This window comes from Typha latifolia, chromosome 11 (genome assembly GCF_019914945.1).
Source record: "Typha latifolia isolate L0001 chromosome 11, TyphaL0001v2, whole genome shotgun sequence".
NCBI lineage: Eukaryota > Viridiplantae > Streptophyta > Magnoliopsida > Poales > Typhaceae > Typha > Typha latifolia.
This window is the reverse complement of record NC_133096.1, coordinates 9,904,492-9,931,031: the sequence shown is the minus strand read 5'-3', so window position 1 is coordinate 9,931,031 and position 26,540 is coordinate 9,904,492. Positions and strand designations below refer to the sequence as shown.

General features: G+C 43.4%; 6 protein-coding genes across 9 annotated transcripts; 2 read left to right on the top strand and 4 right to left on the bottom strand.

Annotated features, from left to right (window-relative positions):
• Nucleotides 1–1,146: 1,146 nt before the first annotated feature.
• On the bottom strand, nucleotides 1,147–3,466 carry LOC140797357 (protein IQ-domain 26-like). 3 transcript variants are annotated; one of them, XM_073150726.1, is made up of 5 exons: nucleotides 2,998–3,466; nucleotides 2,661–2,702; nucleotides 2,307–2,577; nucleotides 2,074–2,223; nucleotides 1,147–1,995 (listed from the first exon to the last, which is right to left on the bottom strand). In XM_073150726.1, the coding sequence occupies exons 3-5, from the start codon at nucleotides 2,565–2,567 to the stop codon at nucleotides 1,351–1,353; spliced, it is 1,056 nt and encodes a 351-aa protein (XP_073006827.1). In that variant the 5' UTR covers nucleotides 2,568–2,577; nucleotides 2,661–2,702; nucleotides 2,998–3,466; the 3' UTR covers nucleotides 1,147–1,350. The 3 variants fall into 3 exon arrangements, with proteins under 3 accessions (XP_073006827.1, XP_073006828.1, XP_073006825.1); XM_073150727.1 differs by lacking the exon at nucleotides 2,661–2,702; XM_073150724.1 differs by lacking the exon at nucleotides 2,998–3,466 and having other exon boundaries at nucleotides 2,661–2,976.
• Nucleotides 3,467–4,068: 602 nt separating this feature from the next.
• Nucleotides 4,069–9,268, top strand: LOC140797354 (hexokinase-2-like). Its single transcript, XM_073150721.1, has 9 exons — nucleotides 4,069–4,623; nucleotides 5,737–5,887; nucleotides 5,980–6,162; nucleotides 6,845–6,919; nucleotides 7,182–7,337; nucleotides 7,481–7,579; nucleotides 7,661–7,791; nucleotides 8,394–8,475; nucleotides 8,554–9,268. The coding sequence occupies exons 1-9, from the start codon at nucleotides 4,352–4,354 to the stop codon at nucleotides 8,899–8,901; spliced, it is 1,497 nt and encodes a 498-aa protein (XP_073006822.1). The 5' UTR covers nucleotides 4,069–4,351; the 3' UTR covers nucleotides 8,902–9,268.
• A 277-nt stretch (nucleotides 9,269–9,545) lies between these two features.
• Nucleotides 9,546–13,300, bottom strand: LOC140797344 (uncharacterized). The gene is made up of 2 exons (XM_073150710.1): nucleotides 10,352–13,300; nucleotides 9,546–10,195 (listed from the first exon to the last, which is right to left on the bottom strand). The coding sequence occupies exons 1-2, from the start codon at nucleotides 12,945–12,947 to the stop codon at nucleotides 9,876–9,878; spliced, it is 2,916 nt and encodes a 971-aa protein (XP_073006811.1). The 5' UTR covers nucleotides 12,948–13,300; the 3' UTR covers nucleotides 9,546–9,875.
• A 1,427-nt stretch (nucleotides 13,301–14,727) lies between these two features.
• On the bottom strand, nucleotides 14,728–18,185 carry LOC140797349 (uncharacterized). Its single transcript, XM_073150714.1, has 2 exons — nucleotides 15,533–18,185; nucleotides 14,728–15,394 (listed from the first exon to the last, which is right to left on the bottom strand). The coding sequence occupies exons 1-2, from the start codon at nucleotides 17,466–17,468 to the stop codon at nucleotides 14,952–14,954; spliced, it is 2,379 nt and encodes a 792-aa protein (XP_073006815.1). The 5' UTR covers nucleotides 17,469–18,185; the 3' UTR covers nucleotides 14,728–14,951.
• Nucleotides 18,186–19,228: 1,043 nt separating this feature from the next.
• Nucleotides 19,229–22,351, bottom strand: LOC140797187 (elongation factor 2-like). Its single transcript, XM_073150463.1, has 4 exons — nucleotides 22,310–22,351; nucleotides 21,436–21,571; nucleotides 20,486–21,000; nucleotides 19,229–19,315 (listed from the first exon to the last, which is right to left on the bottom strand). The coding sequence occupies exons 2-4, from the start codon at nucleotides 21,524–21,526 to the stop codon at nucleotides 19,229–19,231; spliced, it is 693 nt and encodes a 230-aa protein (XP_073006564.1). The 5' UTR covers nucleotides 21,527–21,571; nucleotides 22,310–22,351.
• A 1,185-nt stretch (nucleotides 22,352–23,536) lies between these two features.
• On the top strand, nucleotides 23,537–26,517 carry LOC140797432 (probable 3-hydroxyisobutyrate dehydrogenase-like 1, mitochondrial). Of its 2 annotated transcripts, none has more exons than XM_073150854.1 (2): nucleotides 23,537–24,587; nucleotides 26,230–26,517. In XM_073150854.1, exon 1 carries the CDS (start codon nucleotides 23,576–23,578, stop codon nucleotides 24,584–24,586), a length of 1,011 nt encoding a protein of 336 aa, XP_073006955.1. In that variant the 5' UTR covers nucleotides 23,537–23,575; the 3' UTR covers nucleotide 24,587; nucleotides 26,230–26,517. The 2 variants fall into 2 exon arrangements, with proteins under 2 accessions (XP_073006955.1, XP_073006956.1); XM_073150855.1 differs by lacking the exon at nucleotides 26,230–26,517 and adding an exon at nucleotides 25,281–25,454 and having other exon boundaries at nucleotides 23,559–24,587.
• Nucleotides 26,518–26,540: the final 23 nt, after the last annotated feature.

Sequence of the window (26,540 nt, the reverse complement as noted above, 5' to 3'; positions counted from 1 at the left end):
AATATGCTTAGATTTTATTTTCCCACGTGTCATAATATATTTGATAAAAAAATATTAAAGTGTAAAATTAATTTTAAAATTAAAATATTCAACGATTTTAGAATTATTATTAAAGTAGCTAGTCGATGTTATAATTATTGAAAAAGTATGAAATTTTATTTAAAGTCACAAGAACAAATACTCTATATTTAACTGATTAATCTGCTGTTTGTATTGGTGTTTAAATACACTCTGAGCTCATTCGCACCCTTTATCCGTTCACACTGTGTTTGCATATATAGAAAACTTATTTTGGTTATTCAAACGCACCCTATAGTCATTCACACATACAGCTTATTTTGGATCCATTGTTTTTATGTAATTTAGGACTTTTTCACGTAAAAACTTGTGTTTGTGTGATTGTCTTTTCACGCTTTATTTTTCGCATATTATTATCGACAGCGTGTATTTTTCAATTGGTATAAAAGCATAACCAAATATTCATATAAGTTTCAGTTTTTTTTACTCTAACGAGTAAAATATCATTTTTGTGTGGGATAATTTTCGTGCTGAGCATGTAAATTAATTGATCATCATGGGCTCATTTATTGCTCTTCGAAGAATTCCGCCCACTTACTCGCCGAGCGTGGGCTTAAGCCCACACGAAGATCTTCATGGTTACCTCATTACCTCAATGGTAAATAGGCCAGTCTTTGGAAGCTAAATTATATATATATATATATACTACCCCTCCAAAAGTGATATTTATATGAAGACTTATTAAAACCCCCTTTTTTTTATATAGATATCCTTCCAATATAATTAATCATTCAATTTTACCAAGACAAAAATAACTTTATTATCATTGCATATGTTCAGTTAAGGGTCTCTGTATGTCATTTCCTCTACTAAATTACTAAGATTCTTTTTATTAAACAGAAAGGTTTTTAAGGGTGTATCTGTATATATGCAAATAAGTACAGCAAAAGAAAATTTATGGCTATGGACCATCCACATGATTTCACCAAAAGCTAATGCAAAAGTGCAAATCTCACCAAATCATGGCTGGTTGCTTTGACCCGTCTCCAGTTCTTTGCCTTCTGACATAGTTGTTGAGATTTAGATTCAGATCCAGATCAAGTCAACTGATGTGACATGAGAATTAGATCCAATAAAGAAAAGAAAACTAAAGTCAAAGTCACTGCAATGTATGATCCAGTTAACAAAAACAACAGGGATTATATTTACATGTAGCCTAATATTTTGATCTCTTTTTTCCATCTATACCGCAAAAGACATGGAAAACTTCTTCCAGATTTGATATACTAGGATTGGTAGATTAGCATCTCTACTCTGAAACTTACGCTAAGATCACCACAAACTATCCAAGTAGTAATCTCTTGCTGAATTCTCAATCCTGTCTAACTCTGGGATCATAAAACTGTAAGCATCTTGAACTCTTGAGCAAGACTTCCTACTTCCCATTCCACTAAAACTAGCTCTGGACTCCACCATCTCATTCAATGCAGCCCTCCGCCGCCCCCCGGTCGGCTCCGGCCGCTGCCTCGGAACGCTCTGTGATCTCTCCTTCGCTACCGACGAACGGGTGCTCGCCATATAATTTGGCCGGTTTCGGAGGTTCAAGAATCGCTTCAGCACGCCGTCGACCGCTGGGCTTACGCTCTTCGCCATCGCCGGCGAATGTGCAGTGTATCTTGGCGTGTTCTGCGCCGTTTTCGAGCACCGGCATTTGTCGCAATTCGGTATTGACACACGAAGCTGAAGCTTGCATGGAAGTGGAGAGGAAAGTGACATGGAATGCAACTCCTCTGTTGATTTAATCAATGCGTACGGATTGGTAATTCTAGATGATCTTGATCTCGATTGGCAAGTATCCATCTCTACAATCTTCGGGCTCCTCTCGAAGCTAGAATTTGGGCTTTCGAAGCTTGCAGATAACCTCCGGCCATGGCTTGGCGCCAAGTGTTTGATCCTGGTCTCATCGCTGAATCTCTCCTGCAAACAAGTAAAGAAGTTAAAAACTGCAAGTTTTATAACATTTGATGATGTGGGTATTTGAGCATTTATTCCTACATATGAGTTCGTTAGACTGCGAGATTTTTGGACTCTCATTAGAGCTTGCAATCTATGAAGAGTTGTGGCTGCTTGCTTTCGGACAAGGTAGCCTCGAACCAGAGCTTGCAACTTGACGAGAGATTTGAGAGCACGTAGAGCTTTCCTCGCCTAGAACAAGAACAACCCAAAAGAATTTTAGCATAAAAACATCAAAACCAAATTAAATGAAAGTTGTAGCAGAGTAATCTTACAAGATAACCCCTGAAAGCTTTTTGGATTGTGATAGCTGCCTCAGACTCAGTGATCTCATGAGTTTTCGCATTCTGCGCTGTCTCAGGTAAGGCTGCTGAGTTGTGAACAAGCTCTTTGGCACAGCTCTTCCTTGGCTTGACAAAGCTCCACCTTTTCTTCTCTCCTGCTTCTCTTCCATTGGATTTGGGATTGACCTTTGGACCCTTAGCTTCCTTCTTCCCGGTTAGAAGTTTCTTTATCCACCTTATAGCTTGATCCATTTCCCAGCCACTGTTACAAGACAATGGTGTTAGGAAAAGGACTTGGGACTACATATTGTTCGAAATTAAGCAAGAGTAAGTGCCAAGCAATACCCCAAGAGAGGAAACGTATCAGCTTTCAACTTCTGCCAAAGTCTAAAAGAGATGGAGAAGGAAAAGGACAGTGAGAACAGTGAAAAGAAGAAAACAGAAACCATTCACAGTTCAACACATGGAGAGATGGAAGAAAGGAAAAGAAAAGAAACAGAGCAGAACAAAACAAAACAAAACAAAACAAAATTTCTCAAAGAACGCCAAAGCTGGGAGCTTTTCTACGCAAATGAGTCCGATGAGACTCACACCAAGTTCGAAATTTTCTGGATTTGGGTAATGGAACTGTGCAGTAGATTGAAGTAGAAAGCAATCAAACTTGCACCAAGCTCTTACACACCTTGCATCAGAATGAATACTATCCACCGTTCTATCTATCTTTCTGGAGCTCTCTCTCTCTCTCTCTCTCTCTCTCCTCGGGAATGATATATATAACTCTTCTACTTGCCTTACTCCTTCCACCACCTGACAACCTCGTGAATCCCCCCTCTCCCCTTTTCTTTCTCTCTACCTTTTACTTCTCAACTCTCAAAAGGTCTCAGCTTTTCTCTTTGCAGTACTCTCTCTCCATTCAATGCTTCGCTTTTAATCTTCTCCGAGAGCTAAGACCCAGTCACCCAGGTGAGGAGGACCAACCAAGTTAATATAAGATCTTGGGTTTGATTAGCCGTATCTTGCTCTGCTCTTGCGATTGAGATCTCTGAGAAGCAATTGGGTTTGGTCAAAATGGCCGGTTTTTGCAGCGGATCCGAAAGATACGGCCCTTTTGAAAGTTGCAGATAACACCCGGATGTTTAACCGATTTGCACTTTGACCCTTCAATTATTAGATGAATATTTAGTTTGGATATTGCATTAATGTAAGTGGTAAAGTGGTAGTGTGGAAAAAGTCAGAGAAGGCATTTATATTACGAAAGAGGTACTTGAGAGAAGTCACGAAAGTCTACGCGGTGACGAAAGCGCGGTTAATGAGGACTGCGTACGAAAGTACTACGCGAGTTACGAGGCGCACTTCGAGAGGCCTCGGAGCATCTCGCCTTTCTCCACGCGAGAAATCGGATGCTATCATGGAAGGATGAATAGATCGGGAGAAGGTATAATAGCCATATAAAGCAATGTATTTATTCGATTTTGGTCCTCCTATCCGCGTAATTTTATGAATAAGAGATGATTAATTTATCCCAAACGTGACTCTATTTGTTTTATCGTCAAATTTATCGCCAGATTGTCCTAGAAAACCATTCAGCTACTCGATCTGACGTGGATGCTTTAAGATTTTTTTTTGTCCACGTGGGACAAAATTTTGGACAAAGAATTAGATCTATATCGCACGTGTTGGGACAACAAAAATAGTAAATTGTGAGGTTTTTAGGAAGGAAAAAAAGAAGCAGTTATAATGGAATAGAGTTTTTCTTAGACCCCAACTAAATAAACCGTCTATTTTGGGAGAAACTCCGAAATCTAATCTACGCTCTTCTACCTCCGTAAATCTCTCGTCGTTTTCTTCGCGCTGCCCCGCAAACCCCCAATCCAAGTAGTAGAAAGCCGAAGCCTCTCGAGATCTTTCACCTCCACTCCTGCGTGTCTTGGATTCCAGGCAAAGCAACAAATCCATCCAATCCTAGGGTTTTCCCATCATTATAATCCTCCCATTTCGAAGACGAGGGAGACGGAGGAGCCCTAATTGTTGGATCAATGGGGAAGGTGGCGGTGGGAGCGACGGTGGTTTGCTCGGCGGCGGCGTGCGCGGTGGCGGTGCTGGTGATGCAGCGCCGGATGAGGAACTCGGGGAGGTGGGCGTCGGCGAAGGCTGTGCTCAAGGAGCTCGAGGAGCGGTGTGCGGCGCCGATCCCGAAGCTGCGGCAGATCGCCGACGCGATGACTGTGGAGATGCACGCTGGGCTCGCGTCCGAGGGCGGGAGCAAGCTCAAGATGCTCATCAGCTATGTGGATAACCTCCCTACTGGGTAAAATCGATTTGATCTAGCTTAAAAATTCGATCTTTTCTGGGTTATTAGAGAAGTTATTCGTAGTTGTGCTTTCTGATAGGTGGTACACGAATAATATTTGAGTAAAGATCAATGAAGTTGATTGAGTAAAGAAATGCACGTCACCTCCCTCTTTTTTTTTTCGTGTTATATGTATTGCGTACTCATCCCCAAGTTTGTTAAAAAGGTTATCTATTTGAGATCTCCTATTTTTAGTTGTTATCTTATCTTGGCCGTTTTCTCTTTGCAAAGAATGGATTGACAGATTTATTTAGAGGCAAGTCTATGTTTTGAGTACTTGGCATTTATGCCACTCGCTTCTTCCTTAGTCCTAACTTTGTTCTTGTTCGTTTTTCCAATAGTTTTCAGAATTCAAACTTCATTTTCTTCTGACTGCTTCTTATATGTTATTCAGTTTCCTGAGAAACTGGATTTTGGTCTTAATGTTCGTATATATTTAGATGGTCTGCATATCCATGGTTTCTACACTGGCCAATAACTTCTGATAGTTGTATGGTTCAATGCTAATTTGCTAAATGATCGATTTCTAAGTTTTATGTAGATAAGGAGCACAATAGTTTTGTTTTATGTACTTTGGCTGAATGTTATAACTTAGAGGGAACTCTGTCAATATAATACCTTTTTCTTACGTTAATTTTAGATTTTTTTTTCTTTTTCTTTGTTATTAGAGAAGTTATTCGTTCATTTGACATATAGTAAGTGTGTGAATAATATATGGTTCATATGCTTTAATTGTCATTTCAAACTCTTAAATCACGATCTTTGATATGAGTTTTCTTGTAGATCGTCCTATGCAGAGCAATAGGTTTTCTAAGCATAATCATTGTCTAAAGACTTGCATGTTTTGGTTGAGAGAAGAAAGGGATAAAGAAACAAATGCAATAAGCAAATGCTACTCTACCTACCTATAGACTGTTATCTCGCATCAGACAGTTTAACACAACATATTTTCAAAATACAAAGCAGTCAATTGCAGTAGTGGATGGTGTTTCACCAGGTTACTGTGCAAAATTTTCTTTTCCATCAAAAGGAAATAGAGAGTGATAATGAATTGTTTAAGTACTCCCACAGGGATGAGAAAGGATTATTTTATGCATTGGATCTTGGCGGGACCAATTTCCGCGTTCTACGTGTACAGTTGGGAGGAAAAGAAAGGCGTGTTGTTAAGCAAGAATATGAAGAGGTTTCCATTCCGCAAAATCTAATGGTCGGAAGTTCTGGTGTAAGTGCAGTCCCCTATATATTATTATTTATAAACTTTTGCTAAACTTTGTGGTTTCCTTCTATGCTTACTTCATTTAACTATGCTTTCAGGAACTATTTGATTTTATTGCTGCTGAACTAGCGAAATTTGTCGCTTCTGAGGGTGAAGATTTTCATCTTCCTGAGGGCAGACAGAGGGAGCTTGGTTTCACCTTTTCTTTCCCAGTGAAACAAACATCAATTGCATCTGGCACTCTTATTAAGTGGACTAAAGGCTTCTCAGTTGATGGCACGGTAACTTCTTATTACCTACAGTAGACTTTACATTTTCTTGTAAGTAGTAAATATAAGCATTGGCTGCAGTAGAGACATTTCTGTGGCATTTTGTTATTACAGTTTATTCCATCTTCAAAAGAATGAAGTACCTGAGGCAAATTGCCTTTTTCAGATGCTTAACACAAATCTGAGCTTTTTTTCATTCCATTATCATCTGTTATTGTATATATCTAGTGGCAGCTAGATACCACAATTAGTTTATTTTATAAACTAATTCTTCCCACTGCTCTATTGTAGAAAAGTTACAATAATTATCCTGTGCACTTGGGTTTCTCTTATGTGGAATCAGTAAATTTTTCACTAATAAAACTATCATATTCTTTGGGAAAGTGTAATTTCTTCTGTACTTAAAGCATGTCATAATTTGTACTGTGCATCCTGAGTCCATGAGTTCTGGTTCTGAACAACCTCCCTGATACTGGTGGTAAGGTTGTGAACATCTTTGTCTCCCTGAACCTCACACAACGTGGGAGTCTTCTCCAGTGGGATACAGTTTCTTAAATGCTGCATCTGTGGTAGTCAGTCATTGGGTATATCAGATGAAGAGCTAGGTATTCTAGACGTTTCGGTTTTGACCGTCTGCTGAGTTTCACTTAATACCATTTTTTCTGATTTGACTTCTTTATTGCTGTGAAGCCAGGTAGGGGAAGATGTGGTGGCTGAACTGACTAAGGCTATGGAAAGGCAGGGACTTGACATGAAAGTCACAGCATTGGTCAGTCTCTTATCGTACTTGTCCATCGTTGACTTCTGAAGATTTAGTAAAACATTTGATTGATGTGTCAGATGATAAGAATCTGACTATAATGGAACACTGTTGTCATGACTATATGACATTGATATTGTTCAACAGTCTGTCCTTGAATCCGAATTTCAAGAGTTTTGGATGTGGCATCAAGTAGTTTGGTTTTGTAATGTAAAACATGGCTCAAATTCTTACAGCACAAACTGAGAAGACAGCTAATTCTTTGATGTAGGTCAATGACACAATTGGGACGTTAGCTGGAGGTAGATACGATGATAGTGATGTTATTGCTGCTGTGATATTGGGTACTGGTACAAATGCAGCATATGTAGAGCGGGCACATGCAATTCCTAAGTGGCATGGTCTGTTACCTAAATCAGGAGAAATGGTAAGTAACTATCTTTATGCTTAATCTCATAAGGTAATTTTTTGATAAGCTCTATGTAAAGGCAATAAGGACATATATGCGGATGCTTATGCTAGCAATTTGTCTAAAGCAGACCTGCATTGTGGTTTGCGTTGTTGGTTTAGGTAATCAACATGGAATGGGGAAATTTCAAATCATCTCATCTTCCTATGACACAGTACGACCAAGCATTAGATCTTGAAAGTTTAAATCCTGGTGAGCAGGTAAGTTTTGCTTTGAAAGGACAACTATTAATTGTTTGAATCACTAATATAATACTTTAAATCATGTATTTATGTCCACAGATATATGAAAAGTTGATTTCTGGAATGTATCTGGGAGAGATCCTACGAAGAGTCCTCTTGAGGATGGCAGAAGAAGCATCCCTTTTTGGGGATACTGTACCACCAAAACTAAGAGTTCCATTTATATTGCGGTATATTTTTGTAACTCCAGTTCTTTCTAGTAACCCTTGGTTTGCATGCCATGATAGTTTTAAAGGTCCCAGTTGGTCTCGAAGGATAGCTAAGGGGGACTGAATGGAAAATCCTTGATCTGTCTTATCTTACGATGATCCATAATCCTTTCAATAATCTGACTAGAATCGTCTGCATCTTGTCAAACTAGCACCTTATTTTGCAGCTTGCAAAGCATTTAAGGAACATTTGTAAACATTTTTTGACTCTAGTAGCATCACCACAAAATGATTCGTCTTGAATGACACGAGGGCATGGGAGGGGGAAACGTGAGGATATCTGTAGGAGAACCATCAGATTTACAGGACTGCACATTTTTTAATGGTAACAGAAATGACTGTTTTTTATGACAAAGTTGATCATAATGAGGAACAGATATTTTAAGATAGTCTCGACTTGTCCAATGATGCAAAAAATTTGGAGCTCTAGTGATTTACTATGTGAAAAGTCAATATTCAGTGTAATAGTTGCTTGATTTTTGTATACTTCTGCTATATTCTGAATTGGTTTTGGCTGCTGGTTCTTGCTCTCCTTCAACAAATTTGGGGCTTAAATTATGCAGGACACCAGTCATGTCAGCAATGCATCATGATTCATCGTCAGATCTCAAAATAGTTGGAACAAAACTGAAGGAAGTCTTTGGGGTGTGCTTCTCTTGTCTTTTTTTTTATAGTATTAATAAACAACTGTTATTCTCTTCCTCATATTCTTTCCAATTTCAGATTCCTACCTACCTGAAGACAAGGAAAATGGTAGTTGAAATTTGTGATATCATCACCAAGCGTGGTGCACACCTTGCAGCTGCTGGTATATATGGCATCCTGAAGAAGCTGGGGCGGGACACTATAGCAAATGACTGTGTCACCAAGAGGACAGTAATTGCCATGGACGGTGGGCTTTATGAGCATTACAATATATTCAGCGAGTGTGTGAGAAGCACTCTTAGAGAGATGCTCGGAGAAGAGGCCTCAGCCTCCGTCGTTATCAAGCTCTCCAATGATGGCTCTGGCATCGGTGCTGCTCTCCTTGCAGCTTCTCACTCACAATACCAGGAGGTTGAAGAATCTTAAAAAGTCCTTTCATGGACGAATCAGCGCAGAGTTCTTGTTTGTTCCGCACATGGTAGCAGAACTTTTGGTGCCTGCGCAGAAACATATATGCTAAAGAAAAAGGAGGGGGAAATCATCTCACAAGTATATAATGGCATTGTCTGAAATTGGATATGTGGGTGCTGCCTTCCTGGCCTCTGCCAATTCATTTGCTCTGCATAATTTGCGGCAAACCTATTGAATTTGCAATTTCCACAGTATTATCTTCAAACTTTACAATAAAGAGGCGAATGTAATCAGCCTCTTTTTTCTTATGAATGCTGCTAATTATATCATATATTTGGACAAACTTGGTTATGGGAGTTGCCCTGCTTCGAGGGCCTGATAATCTTGCGTGCTTTGATATTGGTGTCCATTCCTGTTTAATGAGCCCTCCAGCGATGAATAAGATCTGAGAATGCAATAAAATTGGCGCGGCTTGCTCATTTTTGGTAGTGCTGGCAAAGACTAATAAAGTGCAGTCATCAAGCCAACTGATTATTAGCGAATGCATTTTACTTGAATAGACTCGTCTGTATGCATGTCTGGGAGCATCCATTTACAACTTCATTCCATTTACCAGAGTTGCGTTATAAAATCAAGGAGCTAATGTATATTTAGAGCAATTAGAAAAATGGTAATGTTTATTCAATTTGTGTCTTTCTTCTCTTATTTATATGATGAGACTTCCTCAGTGCTAATCTATTCTATCCCACTCTCAGGTGTTTATCATACAACGTGTGACGTGATTGTTCCATCTATGCTTCACTATATGTATAACCTTGTAGCTTTGCTACAATTAAACCACAAGCAAATCACTGCACCACCCCCATCACACATTGCATTCAAAGCTTTTGTCATTATCATCAGCATCAGTTGATCCTTTCTTTACTGCTACTTTTTTCTTTTTGCAAGAGTGGAATAGCATCACCCTCTGCAGATCCCTTCTTCCCTATCTATTCATGCATTTGCTCACACCTTAGCAACATCTGCAAGACTTCCTTCATGGTTGGTCTAGCTGAAGGCAAAGTGCCAGTGCATATGATGCCCAACTTGAACATGACCTCGATCTCTGCCAAGTTGGTCGGATCTCTGATTTCCTTCGCTGTGACGTCCGATATCTCGCTGCCGTCTTGCAAGTGCCTCCATGCCCACTCTGCTAGAGATCCATGCTCACCGCCGTCGGTGGCCTCTCTTCCAGTAGTCAGCTCTAGTAGAACAACTCCGAAGCTATATACATCGTTTTTTTCGTTCACTTTTCTGGTATACGCACACTCTGCAATATAACATAAGATGTTCTATGTTAGAATAAGTAGGCTATATTCTTGATAATTTGTTTCCTAATGTTGTCAGTAGTAATAGCTACAAATGAAGCAGTAATGCCAAATGTAGTAGGAATGGAGTAATTGGTAGTTAATATATCCTCACTCACCTGGAGCCATGTATCCAAAGGAACCTGCTACGGCCGATACGGTATCGGGTTCTCCAGCCTTGACCAGCATCCGTGCCAACCCGAAATCCGCAATCCGTGCTCTAAACTCCGAATCCAATAAGATGTTACTCGACTTCACGTCGCGGTGGACGATAGGCGGGGAGATCTCGTGGTGCATGTAGCACAGCCCCCTCGCCGCACCGACGGCGATCTGGACCCTGGTGGGCCAATCCAACGGTCTGGATTGGCCCCACCTCGTCTGATGGATCCACCGGTCCAAGCTCCCGTTCTCCATGTACTCGTACACGAGCAGCTTCGAATCAACGCTCGAGATGCAGCAGAGCAGCTTGACGATATTCGTGTGCCTGATCGAGCCCAAGATCTTGACCTCGGACTCGAACTCGCGCTCCAATTTCGAGTCTGATTTCCTCGCGTTGTAGATTTTTTTAACGGCCACGATCTCGCCCCCGCGACTTCCGAGGCTGATGCTGTACACCTTACCGCCCCCGCCGCACCCGATCAGGTTCTCGTCCACGAGGCCGCGGACGATGACGTTCTCCGAGAAGTTTATCATCTGGAAGGAGGTGAGCTTCCACGCGGCGGGATCCGACCCGTCGGAGCGCTTTCGGTATTCCCTTACCACGATGAAGGCGAAGGCAACGGCGATAACAAAGACGACCGCACCGAGGACGAGGAATAGGATCCGCAACCCCCGCGAGATCCTCCCAGAGCTGCCGGATTGGCGGTCGCAGGATCGGACGGCTAGCGTTGCGTCTGAGGAGCAGAGACGCGCGTTCGAGAGGAAGCTATTTGAATACGCGGGGTTCTCGAGAAAGGCTGGGATCTCGCCGGAGAGGTCGTTGGAGGAGAGGTTGAGGTTGTTGAGCTTGAGGTTTCCGATCTGCAGCGGTATATGGCCGGAGAGCCGGTTCGACGAGAGATCCAGCGACGTCAGCACCGGAAGCAATCCGATCCCTGCCGGGATCTCGCCGGAGAGGCTATTCCCGCTCAGATCTAGCTCGGTGAGTGACGTCAGCGTCGAGATCGATGCCGGGATCCCGCCGGAGATCCGGTTCCGGGCGAGCTTCAGGGTCTGGAGGCTGGAGATCCGACTGAAGTTCGCCGGGATCTCACCGGAGAAGAGGTTGTCGCTCGCTGTGAGCACGACAAGATTCCCGGCCGATGACGGGATGCTGCCGGTGAACCGGTTTCTCTCGATCTGTAGCCTGTTGAGTTTCCCCGGCAATTTGTCCGGTAGTGTGCCCGATAAAGCATTATCGTGCATGAGCACAGTCGTCAGATACGTCGCCGACCAAATCCCTACCGGAACATCGCCGGAGAACCTATTATTCTGTATCTGGATGTCGTTCAAGGTAGCACAACTCCCGAGCGATTCCGGAATCTTTCCGCTCATGTAGTTATTAGACACAACTAGAGAGCCAAACATCTCTCTCGCGCATAAATCCGCCGGTAGTTCGCCGGAGATCATGTTGTCATCCACCTCAAAATTCGAAAGTGGGGAGTTCTTCCCTAATTCCGGCGGCAAGACGCCTGTCAAGCTATTGTTGAACAGCCGGAGATCGTAGAGCGACGGGAGAAGGCCGATGCTTGCTGGGATCTCTCCGGAGAGCCGGTTGTTGAACATTACAAGACGTGAAAGGTTCCGGAGACCGCCGAAGCTCTTGGGGATCGATCCGGTGATCTGGTTCATGGAGACATCGATCTCTTCCAATCCCTCCGCACCGATCGAGCCATTGAGATTGATACTTCCGGAAAGGTTATTTTGGAAAAGATACAAGAATCTCAAATTCTTGAGATTCCAGATTCCGGCGGGGATGCTTCCGGTCAGCGAATTCCTCGTCAAATCCAGCTGCACTATCGCCGGCAGCCGCATCAGACTCTCCGAAATCTCGCCCTCGAGATTCGTGCTCGCCATCCATAGAAAGCTCAGCTTGCTCAGATTGCCGAACCTCGCGGGGATCGCCGTCTGGGAGAAGGTATTGTACGCGAGGGCGAGGGATTCAAGATTGGAAAGGTCGCCGATCTCCGCAGGGTAGGTGCCGTTGAAGAGGTTGTTGTAGAGCCATAAAGTTTGGAGCGAGGTGAGGCGGCCGACGGCGGGGGGAATGTCGCCGGTGAAGTTGTTGGAGCCGAGATTGAGGTATGTGAGGCGGGGGGAGAGGCTGTCGATATCAGCTGGGAGACCGCCGACGAAGAGGTTGAAGGAGATGTTAAGGAATCCGAGGTTCAAGCAGTTGTAGAGCGAGGTGGGGAAGGTGCCGCCGATGTTGTTATCACTGAGATCGAGATAAGAAAGGTTTTTGAGATCGCAGATAGATGCTGAGAAAGCTCCAAATAACCCTTGATTAGATAAGGCGATACTAATAACTGCGCCATTGGAGGAACACTGGATTCCAACCCAATTGCAGTGAAAGGTTGAGTTGCTCCAGGAGGCGAGTGACGTTGGATTATCCCAATCACTCTTTATTCTTACAAGTGTTTGCCTCTCCACTTCATTTGGTGTGATTTGGGATATAGATTTAGAAGGAAAAGAGATGAGACTTAGGAAGAAGAGGAGGAGATGCATAGAGGCCATCTTGGCGGCCTCTTTTCTTCTTCTTTTTTTAAATTTTTTTTCTAGTATGAAGTCCGACGTAACGGTTTTATTTGGCGGGTGGTCCTACGTTGTGGTCATAGACGGCAGTTCAAAGTCGTAGTGGTGTGGTAAAGGGATGGTGGTGGACCCAGGCACTGGAAAAGAAGACTTTCTTCTAAAAATAACAGTATAAATGAATCTCATATAGGCAAATATGAGTGGTGGATATAGGGAGTTTTAATTATTATGATAGAGAAACAAGATAATAATTAAGCAAGCAGAGTGCACGTGCGAACGTGTCTTTTGTTAGAAATTGTTGTACCACAATATAGTCTTAATATGAAATGTGGAAATTTCATAGAAACTAACCAAAGTGAAAGGACGAGAGGAACCTTCCCTGTAGTTGCCAAAGAGCAGTTTCAACAGCAATCGATATGCTTCGTTGTGCCCACTTTGTCTGACTATGGAGGAATGAAAGGTATTATTAGTAAATGCAATACTCCAGAAAGTAGATGTCATTTGTAATTCTAGATCTCAGACACCTTACACATGGCCTTTCCACAGGCAGGAGACGGAAAAGGGCAAATAGAAGCTTCCTCTTCCTTTCGAAGTCTTAGCAACGAGTTTTCTCTTCTAACCACTTGAGAAGCATCTTTTATGCAATGATTTAACGTAGTAGTACAGATAGAATCAGAAAATTACTGTTTTTTATGACAAAGTTAACCATAATGAGGGGCAGATATTTTAAGATAGTCTCGACTTGTCCAATGGTGCAAACAATTTGGAGCTCTAGTGCTTTACCATGTGAAAGTCAATATTCAGTGTGACAGTTTCTTGTTTTCCGAATACTTCTGCTGTATTCGGAACCGGTTCTTGCTCTCCTTCGACAAATCTGGGGCTTGAATTATGCAGGACGCCAGTCATGTCAGCAATGCATCATGATGCGTCGTCAGATCTCAATATAGTTGGAACCAAACTGAAGGAAGTCTTTGGGGTACGCTTCTCTTGTCTAATTCTCTTCCTCATGTTCTTTCTAAATTCAGATCCCTACCTACCTGAAGACAAGGGAAATGGTAGTGAGATTTGTGATATCGTCAACAAGCGTGGGGCACGCCTTGCAGCTGCTGGTATTTATGGCATCCTGAAGAAGCTGGGGCGGGACACTGTAGCAAATGACTGCGTCACCAAGAGGACAGTAATTGCCATGGACGGTGGGCTTTATGAGCATTACAACATATTCAGCGAGTGTGTGAGAAGCACTCTTAGGGAGAAGCTCGGAGAAGAGGCCTCAGCTTCCGTCGTTGTCAAGCTTTCCAATGATGGCTCTGGCATCGGTGCTGCTCCCCTTGCAGCCTCTCACTCACAATACCAGGAGGTTGAAGAGTCTTAAAGAGTCCTTTCATGGACGAATCAGCGCAGTGGGAGTTGCCCTGCTTCAAGGGCCTCATAATCTTGCGTCCTTTGATATTGGTGTTCATCTCTGTATAATGAGCCCTTGAGCAATGAATAAGATCTGAGAATGCAATAAAATTGGCGCAGCTTATATGCAACAGGGTCAAGTGAAGTATTTATGAAGCATGTGAAATGTAAGACTTGTTCATGTTTTAAGTGCTGGCAAAGACTGCATTAAAGTGCCTTCATCAAGACAACTGATTATTAACGAATGCATTTACTTGAATAGAGACCCATCTGTATGCATGTCTGGAGCATCCATTTACAAGTTCATTCAGTTACCAGAGTTGCTTTATAAAATCGAGGAGCTAATGTATATTTAGAGCAATTAGAAGAATGGAAGTCTTTATTCAATCTGTGTCTTTCTTCAAACCTTTTTCTTCTCTTATGTGTACAACGAGACTACCTCAGTGCTAATCTATCCTATCCCACTCTCAAGTGTTTATCATACAACGTGTGACGTGATTGTTCCATCTATGCTTCACTACATGTATAACCTTGTAGCTTTGCTACAATTAAACCACAAGCAAATCACTGCACCACCCCCCCCCATCACACATTGCATTCAAAGTTTTTGTCATTATCATCAGCACCAGTTGATCCTTTCCTTCTGCTGCCTTTTTCTGTTTGCAAAAGTGGAATAGCATCCCCCTCTAGAGATTCCTTCTTCCCAGCCACTTGATGCATTTGCTCACACCTTAGCAACATCTGCAAGACTTCCTTCATGGTTGGTCTAGTTGAAGGCAAAGTGCCTGTGCATATGATTCCTAACTTGAACATGACCTCGATCTCCGCCAAGTAGGCCGGATCTCTGATTTCCTTCGCTATGGCATCGGATATCTCGTTGCCGTCTTGCAAGTGCCTCCATGTCCATTCTGCTAGAGATCCATGACCACCGCCGTCATTGGCCTCTCTTCCAGTAGTCAGCTCTAGTAGAACAACTCCGAAGCTATATACGTCGACTTTTTCGTTCACTTTTCTTGTATATGCACACTCTGTAAGGTAGCATAAGATGATCAATGTTAGAATAAGTAGGCTATATTCTTGATAACTTGATTCCTGATGTTGTCATTAGTAATAGCTACAAGTGTAGTAGGAATGGAGTAATTGGTAGTTAATATATCCTCACTCACCTGGAGCCATGTATCCAAAGGAACCTGCTACGGCCGATACGGTATCGGGTTCTCCAGCCTTGACCAGCATCCGTGCCAACCCGAAATCCGCAATCCGTGCTCTAAATGCCGAATCCAATAAGATGTTACTCGACTTCACGTCGCGGTGGACGATAGGCGGGGAGATCTCGTGGTGCATGTAGCACAGCCCCCTCGCCGCACCGACGGCGATCTGGACCCTGGTGGGCCAATCCAACGGTCTGGATTGGCCCCACCTCGTCTGATGGATCCACCGGTCCAAGCTCCCGTTCTCCATGTACTCGTACACGAGCAGCTTCGAATCAACGCTCGAGATGCAGCAGAGCAGCTTGACGATATTCGTGTGCCTGATCGAGCCCAAGATCTTGACCTCGGACTCGAACTCGCGCTCCAATTTCGAGTCTAATTTCCGCGCGTTGTATATTTTTTTAACGGCCACGATCTCGCCCCCGCGACTTCCGAGGCTGATGCGGTACACCTTACCGCCCCCGCCGCACCCGATGAGGTTCTCGTCCACGAGGCCGCGGACGATGACGTTCTCCGAGAAGTTTAACATCTGGAAGGAGGTGAGCTTCCATGCGGCGGGATCCGACCCGTCGGAGCGCTTTCGGTATTCCCTTACCACGATGAAGGCGAAGGCAACGGCGATAACAAAGACGACCGCACCGAGGACGAGGAATAGGATCCGCAACCCCCGCGAGATCCCCCCAGAGCTGCCGGATTGGCGGTCGCAGGATCGGACTGCTAGCGTTGCGTCTGAGGAGCAGAGACGCGCGTTCGAGAGGAAGCTATTTGAATACGCGGGGCTCTCGAGCGAGGCTGGGATCTCGCCGGAGAGGTCGTTGGAGGAGAGGTTGAGGTTGTTGAGCTTGAGGTTTCCGATCTGCGGCGGTATATCGCCGGAGAGCCGGTTCGACGAGAGATCCAGCGACGTCAGCACCGGAAGCGATCCGATCCCTGCCGGGATCTCGCCGGAGAGGCTATTCCCGCTCAGATCTAGCTCGGTGAGTGACGTCAGCGTCGAGATCGATGCCGGGATCCCGCCGGAGATCCGGTTCCGGGCGAGCTCCAGGGTCTGGAGGCTGGAGATCCGACTGAGGTTCGCCGGGATCTCACCGGAGAAGAGGTTGTCGCTCGCTGTGAGCACAAGAAGATTCCTGGCCGATGACGGGATGCTGCCGGTGAACCGGTTTCTCTCGATCTGTAGCCTGTTGAGTTTCCCCGGCAATTTGTCCGGTAGTGTGCCCGATAAAGCATTATCGTGCATGAGCACAGTCGTCAGATACGTCGCCGACCAAATCCCTACCGGAACATCGCCGGAGAACCTATTATTCTGTATCTGGATGTCGTTCAAGGTAGCACAACTCCCGAGCGATTCCGGAATCTTTCCGCTCATGTAGTTATTAGACACAACTAGAGAGCCAAACATCCCTCTCGCGCATAAATCCGCCGGTAGTTCGCCGGAGATCATGTTGTCATCCACCTCAAAATTCGAAAGTGGGGAGTTCTTCCCTAATTCCGGCGGCAAGACGCCTGTCAAGCTATTGTTGAACAGCCGGAGATCGTAGAGCGACGGGAGAAGGCCGATGCTTGCTGGGATCTCTCCGGAGAGCCGGTTGTTGAACATTACAAGACGTGAAAGGTTCCGGAGACCGCCGAAGCTCTTGGGGATCGATCCGGTGATCTGGTTCATGGAGACATCGATCTCTTCCAATCCCTCCGCACCGATCGAGCCATTGAGATTGATACTTCCGGAAAGGTTATTTTGGAAAAGATACAAGAATCTCAAATTCTTGAGATTCCAGATTCCGGCGGGGATGCTTCCGGTCAGCGAATTCCTCGTCAAATCCAGCTGCACTATCGCCGGCAGCCGCATCAGACTCTCCGAAATCTCGCCCTCGAGATTCGTGCTCGCCATCCATAGAAAGCTCAGCTTGCTCAGATTGCCGAACCTCGCGGGGATCGCCGTCTGGGAGAAGGTATTGTACGCGAGGGCGAGGGATTCAAGATTGGAAAGGTCGCCGATCTCCGCAGGGTAGGTGCCGTTGAAGAGGTTGTTGTAGAGCCATAAAGTTTGGAGCGAGGTGAGGCGGCCGACGGCGGGGGGAATGTCGCCGGTGAAGTTGTTGGAGCCGAGATTGAGGTATGTGAGGCGGGGGAGAGGCTGTCGATATCAGCTGGGAGACCGCCGACGAAGAGGTTGAAGGAGATGTTAAGGAATCCGAGGTTCAAGCAGTTGTAGAGCGAGGTGGGGAAGGTGCCGCCGATGTTGTTATCACTGAGATCGAGATAAGAAAGGTTTTTGAGATCGCAGATAGATGCTGAGAAAGCTCCAAATAACCCTTGATTAGATAAGGCGATACTAATAACTGCGCCATTGGAGGAACACTGGATTCCAACCCAATTGCAGTGAGAGGTTGAGTTGCTCCAGGAGGCGAGTGACGTTGGATTATCCCAATCACTCTTTATTCTTACAAGTGTTTGCCTCTCCACTTCATTTGGTGTGATTTGGGATATAAATTTAGAAGGAAAATAGATGAGACTTAGGAAGAAGAGGAGGAGATGCATAGAGGCCATCTTGGCGGCCATTTTTGTTTCCTTTTTTCTTCTTCCGTCTATATTGTGAAGGATTTAGCGGGTGAATTAAATAGTCCGAACGGATAACTTCCAGTTTGCTCTTCTCGTGGTCAAAGACGGCAGTTCAAAGTCGTAGTGGAGTAACAAGGGGTAGTTAGGATTGGCGGACCCCAGCGACCGGAAAAGAAGACTTTCTTCTAGAACTGATAGTATAAATAAATGATATATAATAGTTTCTAGAGCCTAGAGGTGGATTTAGGGAGCTTTAATTATCAGGATCTAGAAATAAAAAATAAGCAAGCAGAGTGCACGTGCGAACGTCTCTTTTGTTTAGAAATTATTGTATCACATAATAAATAGTCTTAACATAAAATTGGAAATTTCATAGAATCAAACCAAAGTGAAAGGACGAGAGGATCCTTCACCGTAAAATAATGCCAAAAAGAGCAGTTTCAACAGCGATCGATGTGCTTTCGTTGTGCCCACTTTGTCTGACTACGGCGGAATGAGAGGTGTATTAGTAAATGCAATACTCTAGAAAGTAGATGCTATTTGTAATTCTAGATATCCGATACCTTACACACGGCCTGCATAAAGTTGATAAAGCTTGTGGAAAATGGGGCAGGATAAGGACAGGGTGAATAGAAGCTTCCTCTTCCATTCAAAGTCTTACCGAATACTTTTCTCTCCCATCGACTTGAGGAGCATCTTTTGTGGCGCAATTAATGTCGTAAGGAACACGTACGCGACTAGGGAATGGGATTTGACACGGTGGATGATGATTATGCCTCAGAAAGATGAGTTTTGATGAGGAGATGGACCGGTGGAGACTAATTATAATCATTTCTCTCCACAAATTCATGTTATGATTTTATTCAACTGCATCATACAGCAGAAAGCAACAAGGGGCAATCGTTGTGTTATAGGAGCTCTTTATCCCATCAGATTGGAGTAGATGAATAAAACCAAAAGGAGGAGTCGTAAGCTGAACGTATTTATAGTTCTACATTTTATAAAGTACAAAATAAAGGTATTACATAGAGAATTACCTTTGACAACTGCAAGTATCTAAGAAGATGCACGTACATTGTGATAAGAAGATTAGATCTTGTCTTCGAAATCAGACAGTGGGGTCATCTGCTCCTTTAGGCCCTTCCTCTTGCCAATTTCTGTCACAAGCTGTGCTGCCTGAGAGGCAGGCTCCATAGGATCAGAAAACATCATTTCCCAGTGATCATCTCATTGAGCGCATTGGAATCCAAAGGCTTCACAATGAAATTTTGAAAATTGCATTGAGAATTCGAGTTGTGATGAAAGACTTTCGGAAAATGAATTTGTATTTTTTGCAGGGCAAGATTGTGATAGGCAGATATGGTCATGGATCACAAAGCCCAAATTTGAATAATGAGGTCTCCAAGAGAATTGGTGGAGACAGTTGTTTGACATCTTTGAAGTCTCATCATATTTGCTTGCATTTGGTATTTGGAGTGGTGCACTCACTTTGCAATGGTGAAGACCATTTGGAGTTTATTTTGGATTTGTTTGCAGAAATTGTTTGCATTCGGTGTCTTTTGACGCAAATTTGCAGGCGGTGCAATTTTGGGATTTGCAGTCACTTTGCAGTGGTGGAGAGTGTTTTGGTGAAGTTGTGAATTTGTCTCCAAGGTGGAGAATTGTTAAAAATTGGCTCAAATTCAGTTTCAGCAAAATATCAGCATTTCTGTGCCACGCATTCAAACGGGCCCTAGGGGCGTTCGAACGCGGGCTCCAGACAGAGAGCAGTCTGTGATGCAGGCGTTCGAACGGCCCCAGCCACGTTCGAACGCGAGCCAACCCGAGAGCAGCAGTTTCTGCAGGCGTTCGAACGGCCCCGTTCGAACGCCAGTCTGCATTTGCACTAGGCGCGTTCAAACGCGCCCCGAGGGCGTTCGAACGCGACGTGGAAAAACCCAGTTCTGAACCGGGCCTATTAATAGAAATGTTGGGTTTTAGGGTTGAGGGTAGGCATTTTGCAAGAGAGAAAAGCTTGTAGGGGAGAGCCACCATTGTTTAGAGAGAGATTAGAGTTGTAATCTCTTTGTATTTGAAGATTTGCATAGTGGATTGAAGATTGCTCCGCCCGTGGACGTAGGCACATCGCCGAACCACGTAAATCGTGTCTCTCCCTCTTTTTTCTTCATGGTTTGCATTGATTTGGTGTTCATGTTTGTGATTACCTTGAGTATTTGAAGTTCTCTAGAACTAGCATCTTGCATTTGGAGTTCTCACATAGATATTGATATTAGCTTTGCTAATATTTGGTTTGCCCCTAAATTATTACTATTCCATTTGGATTTGTTTGAGGGCGAAGGGTTTTACTTCCGCTTCTTCACCCATTTGAGTATTTTGCACGACAGCCATAATGACATTTGCATTCTCAATCACATGTTGAAAGGTTTGATAAGCTTCCTCACCCTCAACTTGAAGCTCGAGAAAGCATCGATCAAGTTTGTTAACTGTCAAGACAGGTGTGATCCTCTCACCTAAGGCTTGCCGTAGAACAGTTTCAGTCTGAACGCAGACCCCCTCGACACAATCAACAACCACCAGAGCTCCGTCAGTGATACGGAGGGCTGCTGTAACCTCAGAAGAGAAGTCGACGTGCCCAGGAGAATCAATAAGGTTGATTAGATACGCGTTTCCGTTTCTGTCGCCTTTGTAGTTCTTCAGTGAATCATCGCTCATCTCATAGTAAAGAGAAATCCCAGTTGATTTTATTGTAATACCACGTTCTGCTTCATCCTGGCGAGTATCAGTCATCCTTACATCCCCAGCAACTTCTTGTGCGATAATTCCAGCAGCAGCCACAAGGGAATCAGTGAGAGTGGACTTTCCTGAAAGAAAAGAGAGAAAGACAGAGAAAATTGTCGGGCATTTCATGCTAAACTTTGCTTGGGCGATCAATACAGAGACAGCTAAAAGCAGAGGAACCGTAAAATTTGAATTATTGAAAGAGCAATTCTCAAAATACTTAGTAGTGTTAGCAATCAAATAATTTGGTTGGGTAGATGAAGATGGAAATCCAAGTATACTAGGAACAAGATTAGATGTGATTAGCCAAGAAGATTTAACGCTTGGCACTAATGATAAGGAGAAGATTCATAATACTCAGATCATGGAAAAAGAGGATATCTGGCATATTGAAAAGAAAAGGGAATGACTATATTCTTCAAGTTTTATGTGATAAATTCTACTACACTGTTGAAGGTAAAACTATGAATAGAAATAGAATAGAGAATCGACAGAGTTTAGTGCTTGATGTCCCATACCATGATCAACATTTGCAATGACGGACATGTTGCGTATGTTGTGTTTCAAGTCCATAATCCTGCGGAGCTCTTCCGCTGTGAACTTCACCATCTTGACTGCTTTCTCAAATCACACAAACAAACCTCAAATATGTTCCTGTTAAGCACAAACAACAGCTCTGTCAGAAATAAAAAACTAAGTTTATTGCCATTAGGATGGAGAAATTAAAAAAACAAAAACAAAAACAAAACAGGGGCAAACAGAAGGACTGAATCTTGAAGCACCTTTGAGGCACCACTACATCTATGATATAACTACTTAAAGACTAAGTTTCATTTCAAAACTCACAGCATACATCCTGCTCTATCACAGATCGCAGCAAATAAAAGTTTCAAAACATGCATCAAGCCTATAAAATTATTAACTAGCACCAGCTACCAGTAAAGAACAGAAATAACAATACAACGCCCTACTAACAAAACACTAAGATTCTAATAGTAGCACAAGAATTACAGACATCGACAACAAAATAAGAATCTCTTCTCGCAACCACCCAAGCCGCTATTTGGATCCCAGCAGCATCATTTTGGCTCTCTTATATGTCTCAACACTCTTGGTTATTGTTCAGTAGATAAACATAGAATAAATATGGTGAATTAGATCTGCTGGGACGGCGATGTATAATTAGTTGGAAGATTTTGTGATTTCTATCCAACCAAGTACACGAAATACAGAGAACCCACTACATAGCACTTCATTTCCTTGGTCATATTCAAGCTCCTTCTAGCAACTCAAATATCACTATGGGACTTCTGGTCTTAAAAACCACCCCAACAACAGATGGGCAATTATTTCTTTTGATTAGCAAAGGCATCATCTCATTTATCAACAAACCTAGAGTACCCTGCAGACAAGGCATTCAGCGGGTTCACTGCCAAATGCCACAAACTTCATAATGTTGCACGACCAGTTTCCATAGACAAGATGCAGTATGTTAGTCAACCAAGAGAGGTCTGCTGTGATAATATTAGAAAATTATGTAGTAGGTGCAAGTATAAAACTCAGAAGAATACATGATTACATAGTTTATAGAAGTTTTATTTTGCCAACTGACCAAGAAAAAAAAAACTCAAAAATTGTCTTGTCCTTGAGGATAAAAAAATTCTCAATATGATAGAAACTTCTCAGTAAGACAACCATGATTTTATTATCTTATATGTCGCATGTTAAACGCAAAGGAAAAAAGAAAGAAAGAAACAAAGAGACAAACACATATGATTCTCATAACATCACAACGCTTCGGATTGAGTGGACTTTTTGAAATAAACTAGTTAAACTACAACGTATGTAACTGAGAAGTCATAATAAATCAAGTAAATATTTACGAGTAATGAACTCGACTATTTCTGCGACTATTTCTGCGAACATACTAACTCAAAAATCTATATTAAAAAAAATTAACGAGACTATCACAAGATACAGATCAACAAGAACAACTTATCTTAACAATCAAGCATCAATATCATAAAAACAATGTCCCGATGATCTCATCAACTTGATCATTGACCTACTACGATCAAAAGGTTTTTGTTTTTTTTTTAAGTATCAAAAGGTAATGTTGATCACTAGAAGAACTCTAGATTTCAAACTAAATCAAGCGAGGACGAAGGAATAGCAAGCATAAATTTCTCAGATCATGCAGAGCGGAAGCAAAACCTAGGGTTTCTACCTCCTGCTCCGCTAAGATGATGACCACCGCGGCGAACCTCGGGAACCCTGCATACTTTCTCTAATGGCATGAGCTTATTTATAGCTCTCGAGTGGCACTTGTCATGGTGATTTACTCGAGCAGTACACATATCTTGATGCGTTCGATCGAAGAAAGACGTCTCTATCATTCCATCACAACCGTTGGCTCGGAGATGGCAATAACGAGTTGGATGGCGTGATACCAAACATGGTCTCAGATCCGTACCCGGATCCGGATTGTTTTGGGTATTGGTTGATGGTTTTATCTGAACCATACCCGTTAAGCTTGGCTCCATCAAGACACCAAGGGGAAATCCCACCCGCTCGTTCCTTATCATTTACAAAGGGCAATTTAGTAACTCCACCCAATCTAAGCTAAATTTACCAACCTACCACTGACTTCTTCCTCCGATGCTCCTTCCTTCCCTTCTCCGCTCCTCCACCCGCCTTCCCTACCTCCTCCGCTTCACCACCTCCACAGCCATGGGATCCTCCTCAAACATAACGCCGTCCAACACCCGCGTCGGCTGGATAGGCACCGGCGTCATGGGCCGGTCCATGGCGGGCCACCTCATCTCCGCAGGCTTCTCCCTCACCGTTTTCAACCGCACGGCTTCCAAGGCGCAGCCCCTCCTTGACCTCGGCGCCAAGATCGCCCCCTCCCCTCATGCCGTAGCCGCCGCCAGCGACGTCGTCTTTCTCATCGTCGGGTACCCCTCCGACGTCCGCGCCGCCGTCCTCGACCCCTCCTCTGGCGCCCTCGCAGGCCTCTCCCCCGGATCCGTCCTCGTCGACATGACCACCAGCGACCCAGCCCTCGCCGCTGAGATCGCCGCTGTAGCATCCCCCCTGGGCGTGTCCGCCATCGACGCCCCCGTATCCGGCGGCGATCGTGGGGCACGCAACGGAACTCTATCCATCTTCGCTGGGGGGGACGAGGGGGTCATCCGCCGACTCAATCCCCTCTTCCAAACCATGGGGAAAGTAAACTACATGGGCGGGCCCGGATCAGGGCAGAGGGCGAAGCTGGGGAACCAGATCGCGATCTCGTCAACGATGGTGGGATTGGTGGAGGGGATGATGTACGCCCACAAGGCGGGGCTACACGTCGGGAATTGGCTGGAGGCGATCTCGACGGGGGCGGCCGGGTCGAAATCGTTGGAATTGTATGGGAAGAGGATCCTGGAGAGAGATATGGAGGCGGGGTTCTACGTGCATCACTTTGTCAAGGACCTCGGAATCTGTTTGAAGGAATGCCAAGCTATGGGATTGGCATTACCAGGGCTCGCATTGGCGCAGCAGCTATATGTTTCGCTGATGGCTCACGGGGAAGGTGGGTTGGGGACGCAGGCACTGATCCTGGCGATCGAGAGGCTTAATAATACTTGCCTTAGCAGCCGGCCAGTGGGGGCCCTGAACTGAGGTCCGGTAATTGCCACTTAGAATTCATACACTATGGTTCTGAAGCACTCTGGATATGTTGTTATCTGGAACCTGCTTGCCTTCCTAGATTATGCTTCAATTTGCAGTTAGTAATGTTGTTGGCCCTGTTTGTATAATTCTTCCATACTTCCTTGCAGTTTCCTTGTCTAATATCTAATAAGCTCTTATTCTCTTTTTTATTATGCTAAATTGGATCAGGATAAGTTGGATAGTGTAGGGAAGCAATAAATAACTGGTTCGGCCTTTTATGTTCATACAATAAGTTCTGTAATATCTGCAGTAAATAAGTTCCATAGCACATGCAGTATTTCAGCTGATTTGAGTTATTTTTTCATCGATTGTCAAGTATCTGTTGCAATTGATGCTTTGATCTAATTTCTTGTATATGAATGTTCCCTTGTCACATCATTGAATTGAATCTGAACATTTTCCGTGATCTGTCTTTCCATCTCATCCATGGGATAGGTTCTGGCAATGTTGTTGATGATCTTTGTTATGTTAGTTAAAATCTTCTAGGTGCATGAGATACTTGAATTTTTGCTTTGTTGTCAAATTTATGAATTATCAGGCACATTGCATAATATGGATTGTGAAATCACTAGTAATTTCATTCTGCTGAAAATTTTATTCAGGTGCAAGATTCGCCTTTTTTTCATAATTTTCTTATTTGCAGATGGACTGAAACTGCTTTCAGCTTTTTAGCACCACCTGTCATGATTTAATAATCAGCTGTTTTAGTGTTCCTGTGAAGTACAACACTATCTCTCAAATTGATCTGGAGCGATTGTCAACTATTCCACTATCTTGCATGGAATCAAAACGATTAAAGCGTTCCTTTTCTTGCTCAGATTCTATTATCTTTTACATATCTATCTTTCTTATTGTTCTGCTGAAAGATCTAGTAGCCACTATGCTTCTTTGAATTAAGGGTGTCCTCCTTCCTTACTAATTTGGAGATTTCCATAATCATTTGCCAAATGGTAATAGATTCTCTGGACAGATATTCGTTTTAGGTTTAGCTGGGTAAGATTTGCTACTTTTGAAAATCAGTAACCTAGATACGCTAGATTGTGCAGCGCAAAAGCAGTAGAAATTTTTCCTGCCTGCCCCTTAATGCTTTAAAGTCTCAGTGTATCAAAATCATCTGTGGTCTTTTAATCATCTAGCAATGTGAAACACTAGTTGCAACTGGTGTAATCTATGGCATGAAGGAATATTTCCTTTGACTACTTCCAGCTTATGCCGGAACAAGGTGAGTACTTGGATGAAGAGATTGATTTGTTGCTTTCTCGTCCTTACCTTATAGTCCATTAGCATGTACCGGAAAGATCATTAGCATTTTTGCTGGTTAGAAATAGGCATTGTTACATTGGAATGTATGCTGGAATTCACATCACCGAAAATGGCGGCTGTTATGCTCGACTCAGATTTGATTTATATCTCAGGCTATGAGACAGAATTTTTCTGCTTTGATGACTGAATCAGAGACTTGGAGGGTGCAAAAGCAGCTATTTTTTGTTTAGCTTGTGTGCGCTCCTAATTGTTGTTCATCCTTCTAAAGCTATCGAAATATTTTGTTTTCCTGCATAGGTTGTGAAAATTAACTCAAAATATTGTGGCAGGAGTATTGGCTTGCAAAATCTGAGAAAGAATGGACCAGGACAGGATGAACTCAACTCTGTCGTAGGCCTGTGGCCTATGAATCTTATGTTCTCTCTCTGTTTGTGTTTTTAAGAATTGAGGAATGAGGAAAGTTGGAGAGAAAAATTCACACCAAATAATTTTATTTTGTTTTGTTTTCTTTTTTTTTTTTGCTCGTTTTTCACTCTACGTTAATTTAAAATTTCTATTTAGTTCCCAAAACTTTATAGTGAATGATGTTAGCACATATAATTTTAATATTTTTAAAATACTATTATGCATAAAATGATGT

Excerpts from the sequence above, each read along its gene's own strand:
- LOC140797357 (XM_073150724.1), bottom strand. The coding sequence starts at position 2,764 with ATGGTTTCTGTTTTCTTCTTTTCACTGTTCTCACTGTCCTTTTCCTTC. Across the intron at positions 2,578-2,660 it reads GATACGTTTCCTCTCTTGGG|TGGCTGGGAAATGGATCAAG; the intron begins GTATTGCTTGGC and ends GTCTTGTAACAG. Across the intron at positions 2,224-2,306 it reads AAGCTTTCAGGGGTTATCTT|GCGAGGAAAGCTCTACGTGC; the intron begins GTAAGATTACTC and ends TTCTTGTTCTAG.
- LOC140797354 (XM_073150721.1), top strand. The coding sequence starts at position 4,352 with ATGGGGAAGGTGGCGGTGGGAGCGACGGTGGTTTGCTCGGCGGCGGCG. Across the intron at positions 7,338-7,480 it reads TACCTAAATCAGGAGAAATG|GTAATCAACATGGAATGGGG; the intron begins GTAAGTAACTAT and ends TTGTTGGTTTAG. Across the intron at positions 7,792-8,393 it reads AGAGTTCCATTTATATTGCG|GACACCAGTCATGTCAGCAA; the intron begins GTATATTTTTGT and ends TAAATTATGCAG.
- LOC140797349 (XM_073150714.1), bottom strand. The coding sequence starts at position 17,468 with ATGGCGAGCACGAATCTCGAGGGCGAGATTTCGGAGAGTCTGATGCGG. Across the intron at positions 15,395-15,532 it reads CTTTGGATACATGGCTCCAG|AGTGTGCATATACAAGAAAA; the intron begins GTGAGTGAGGAT and ends GCTACCTTACAG.
- LOC140797187 (XM_073150463.1), bottom strand. The coding sequence starts at position 21,526 with ATGGTGAAGTTCACAGCGGAAGAGCTCCGCAGGATTATGGACTTGAAA. Across the intron at positions 21,001-21,435 it reads CATTGCAAATGTTGATCATG|GAAAGTCCACTCTCACTGAT; the intron begins GTATGGGACATC and ends CTTTTCTTTCAG. Across the intron at positions 19,316-20,485 it reads AAATGGGTGAAGAAGCGGAA|GCAGCACAGCTTGTGACAGA; the intron begins GTAAAACCCTTC and ends CCTGCCTCTCAG.
- LOC140797432 (XM_073150854.1), top strand. The coding sequence starts at position 23,576 with ATGCTCCTTCCTTCCCTTCTCCGCTCCTCCACCCGCCTTCCCTACCTC.
- LOC140797344 (XM_073150710.1), bottom strand. The coding sequence starts at position 12,947 with ATGGCCTCTATGCATCTCCTCCTCTTCTTCCTAAGTCTCATCTCTTTT. Across the intron at positions 10,196-10,351 it reads CTTTGGATACATGGCTCCAG|AGTGTGCGTATACCAGAAAA; the intron begins GTGAGTGAGGAT and ends GTTATATTGCAG.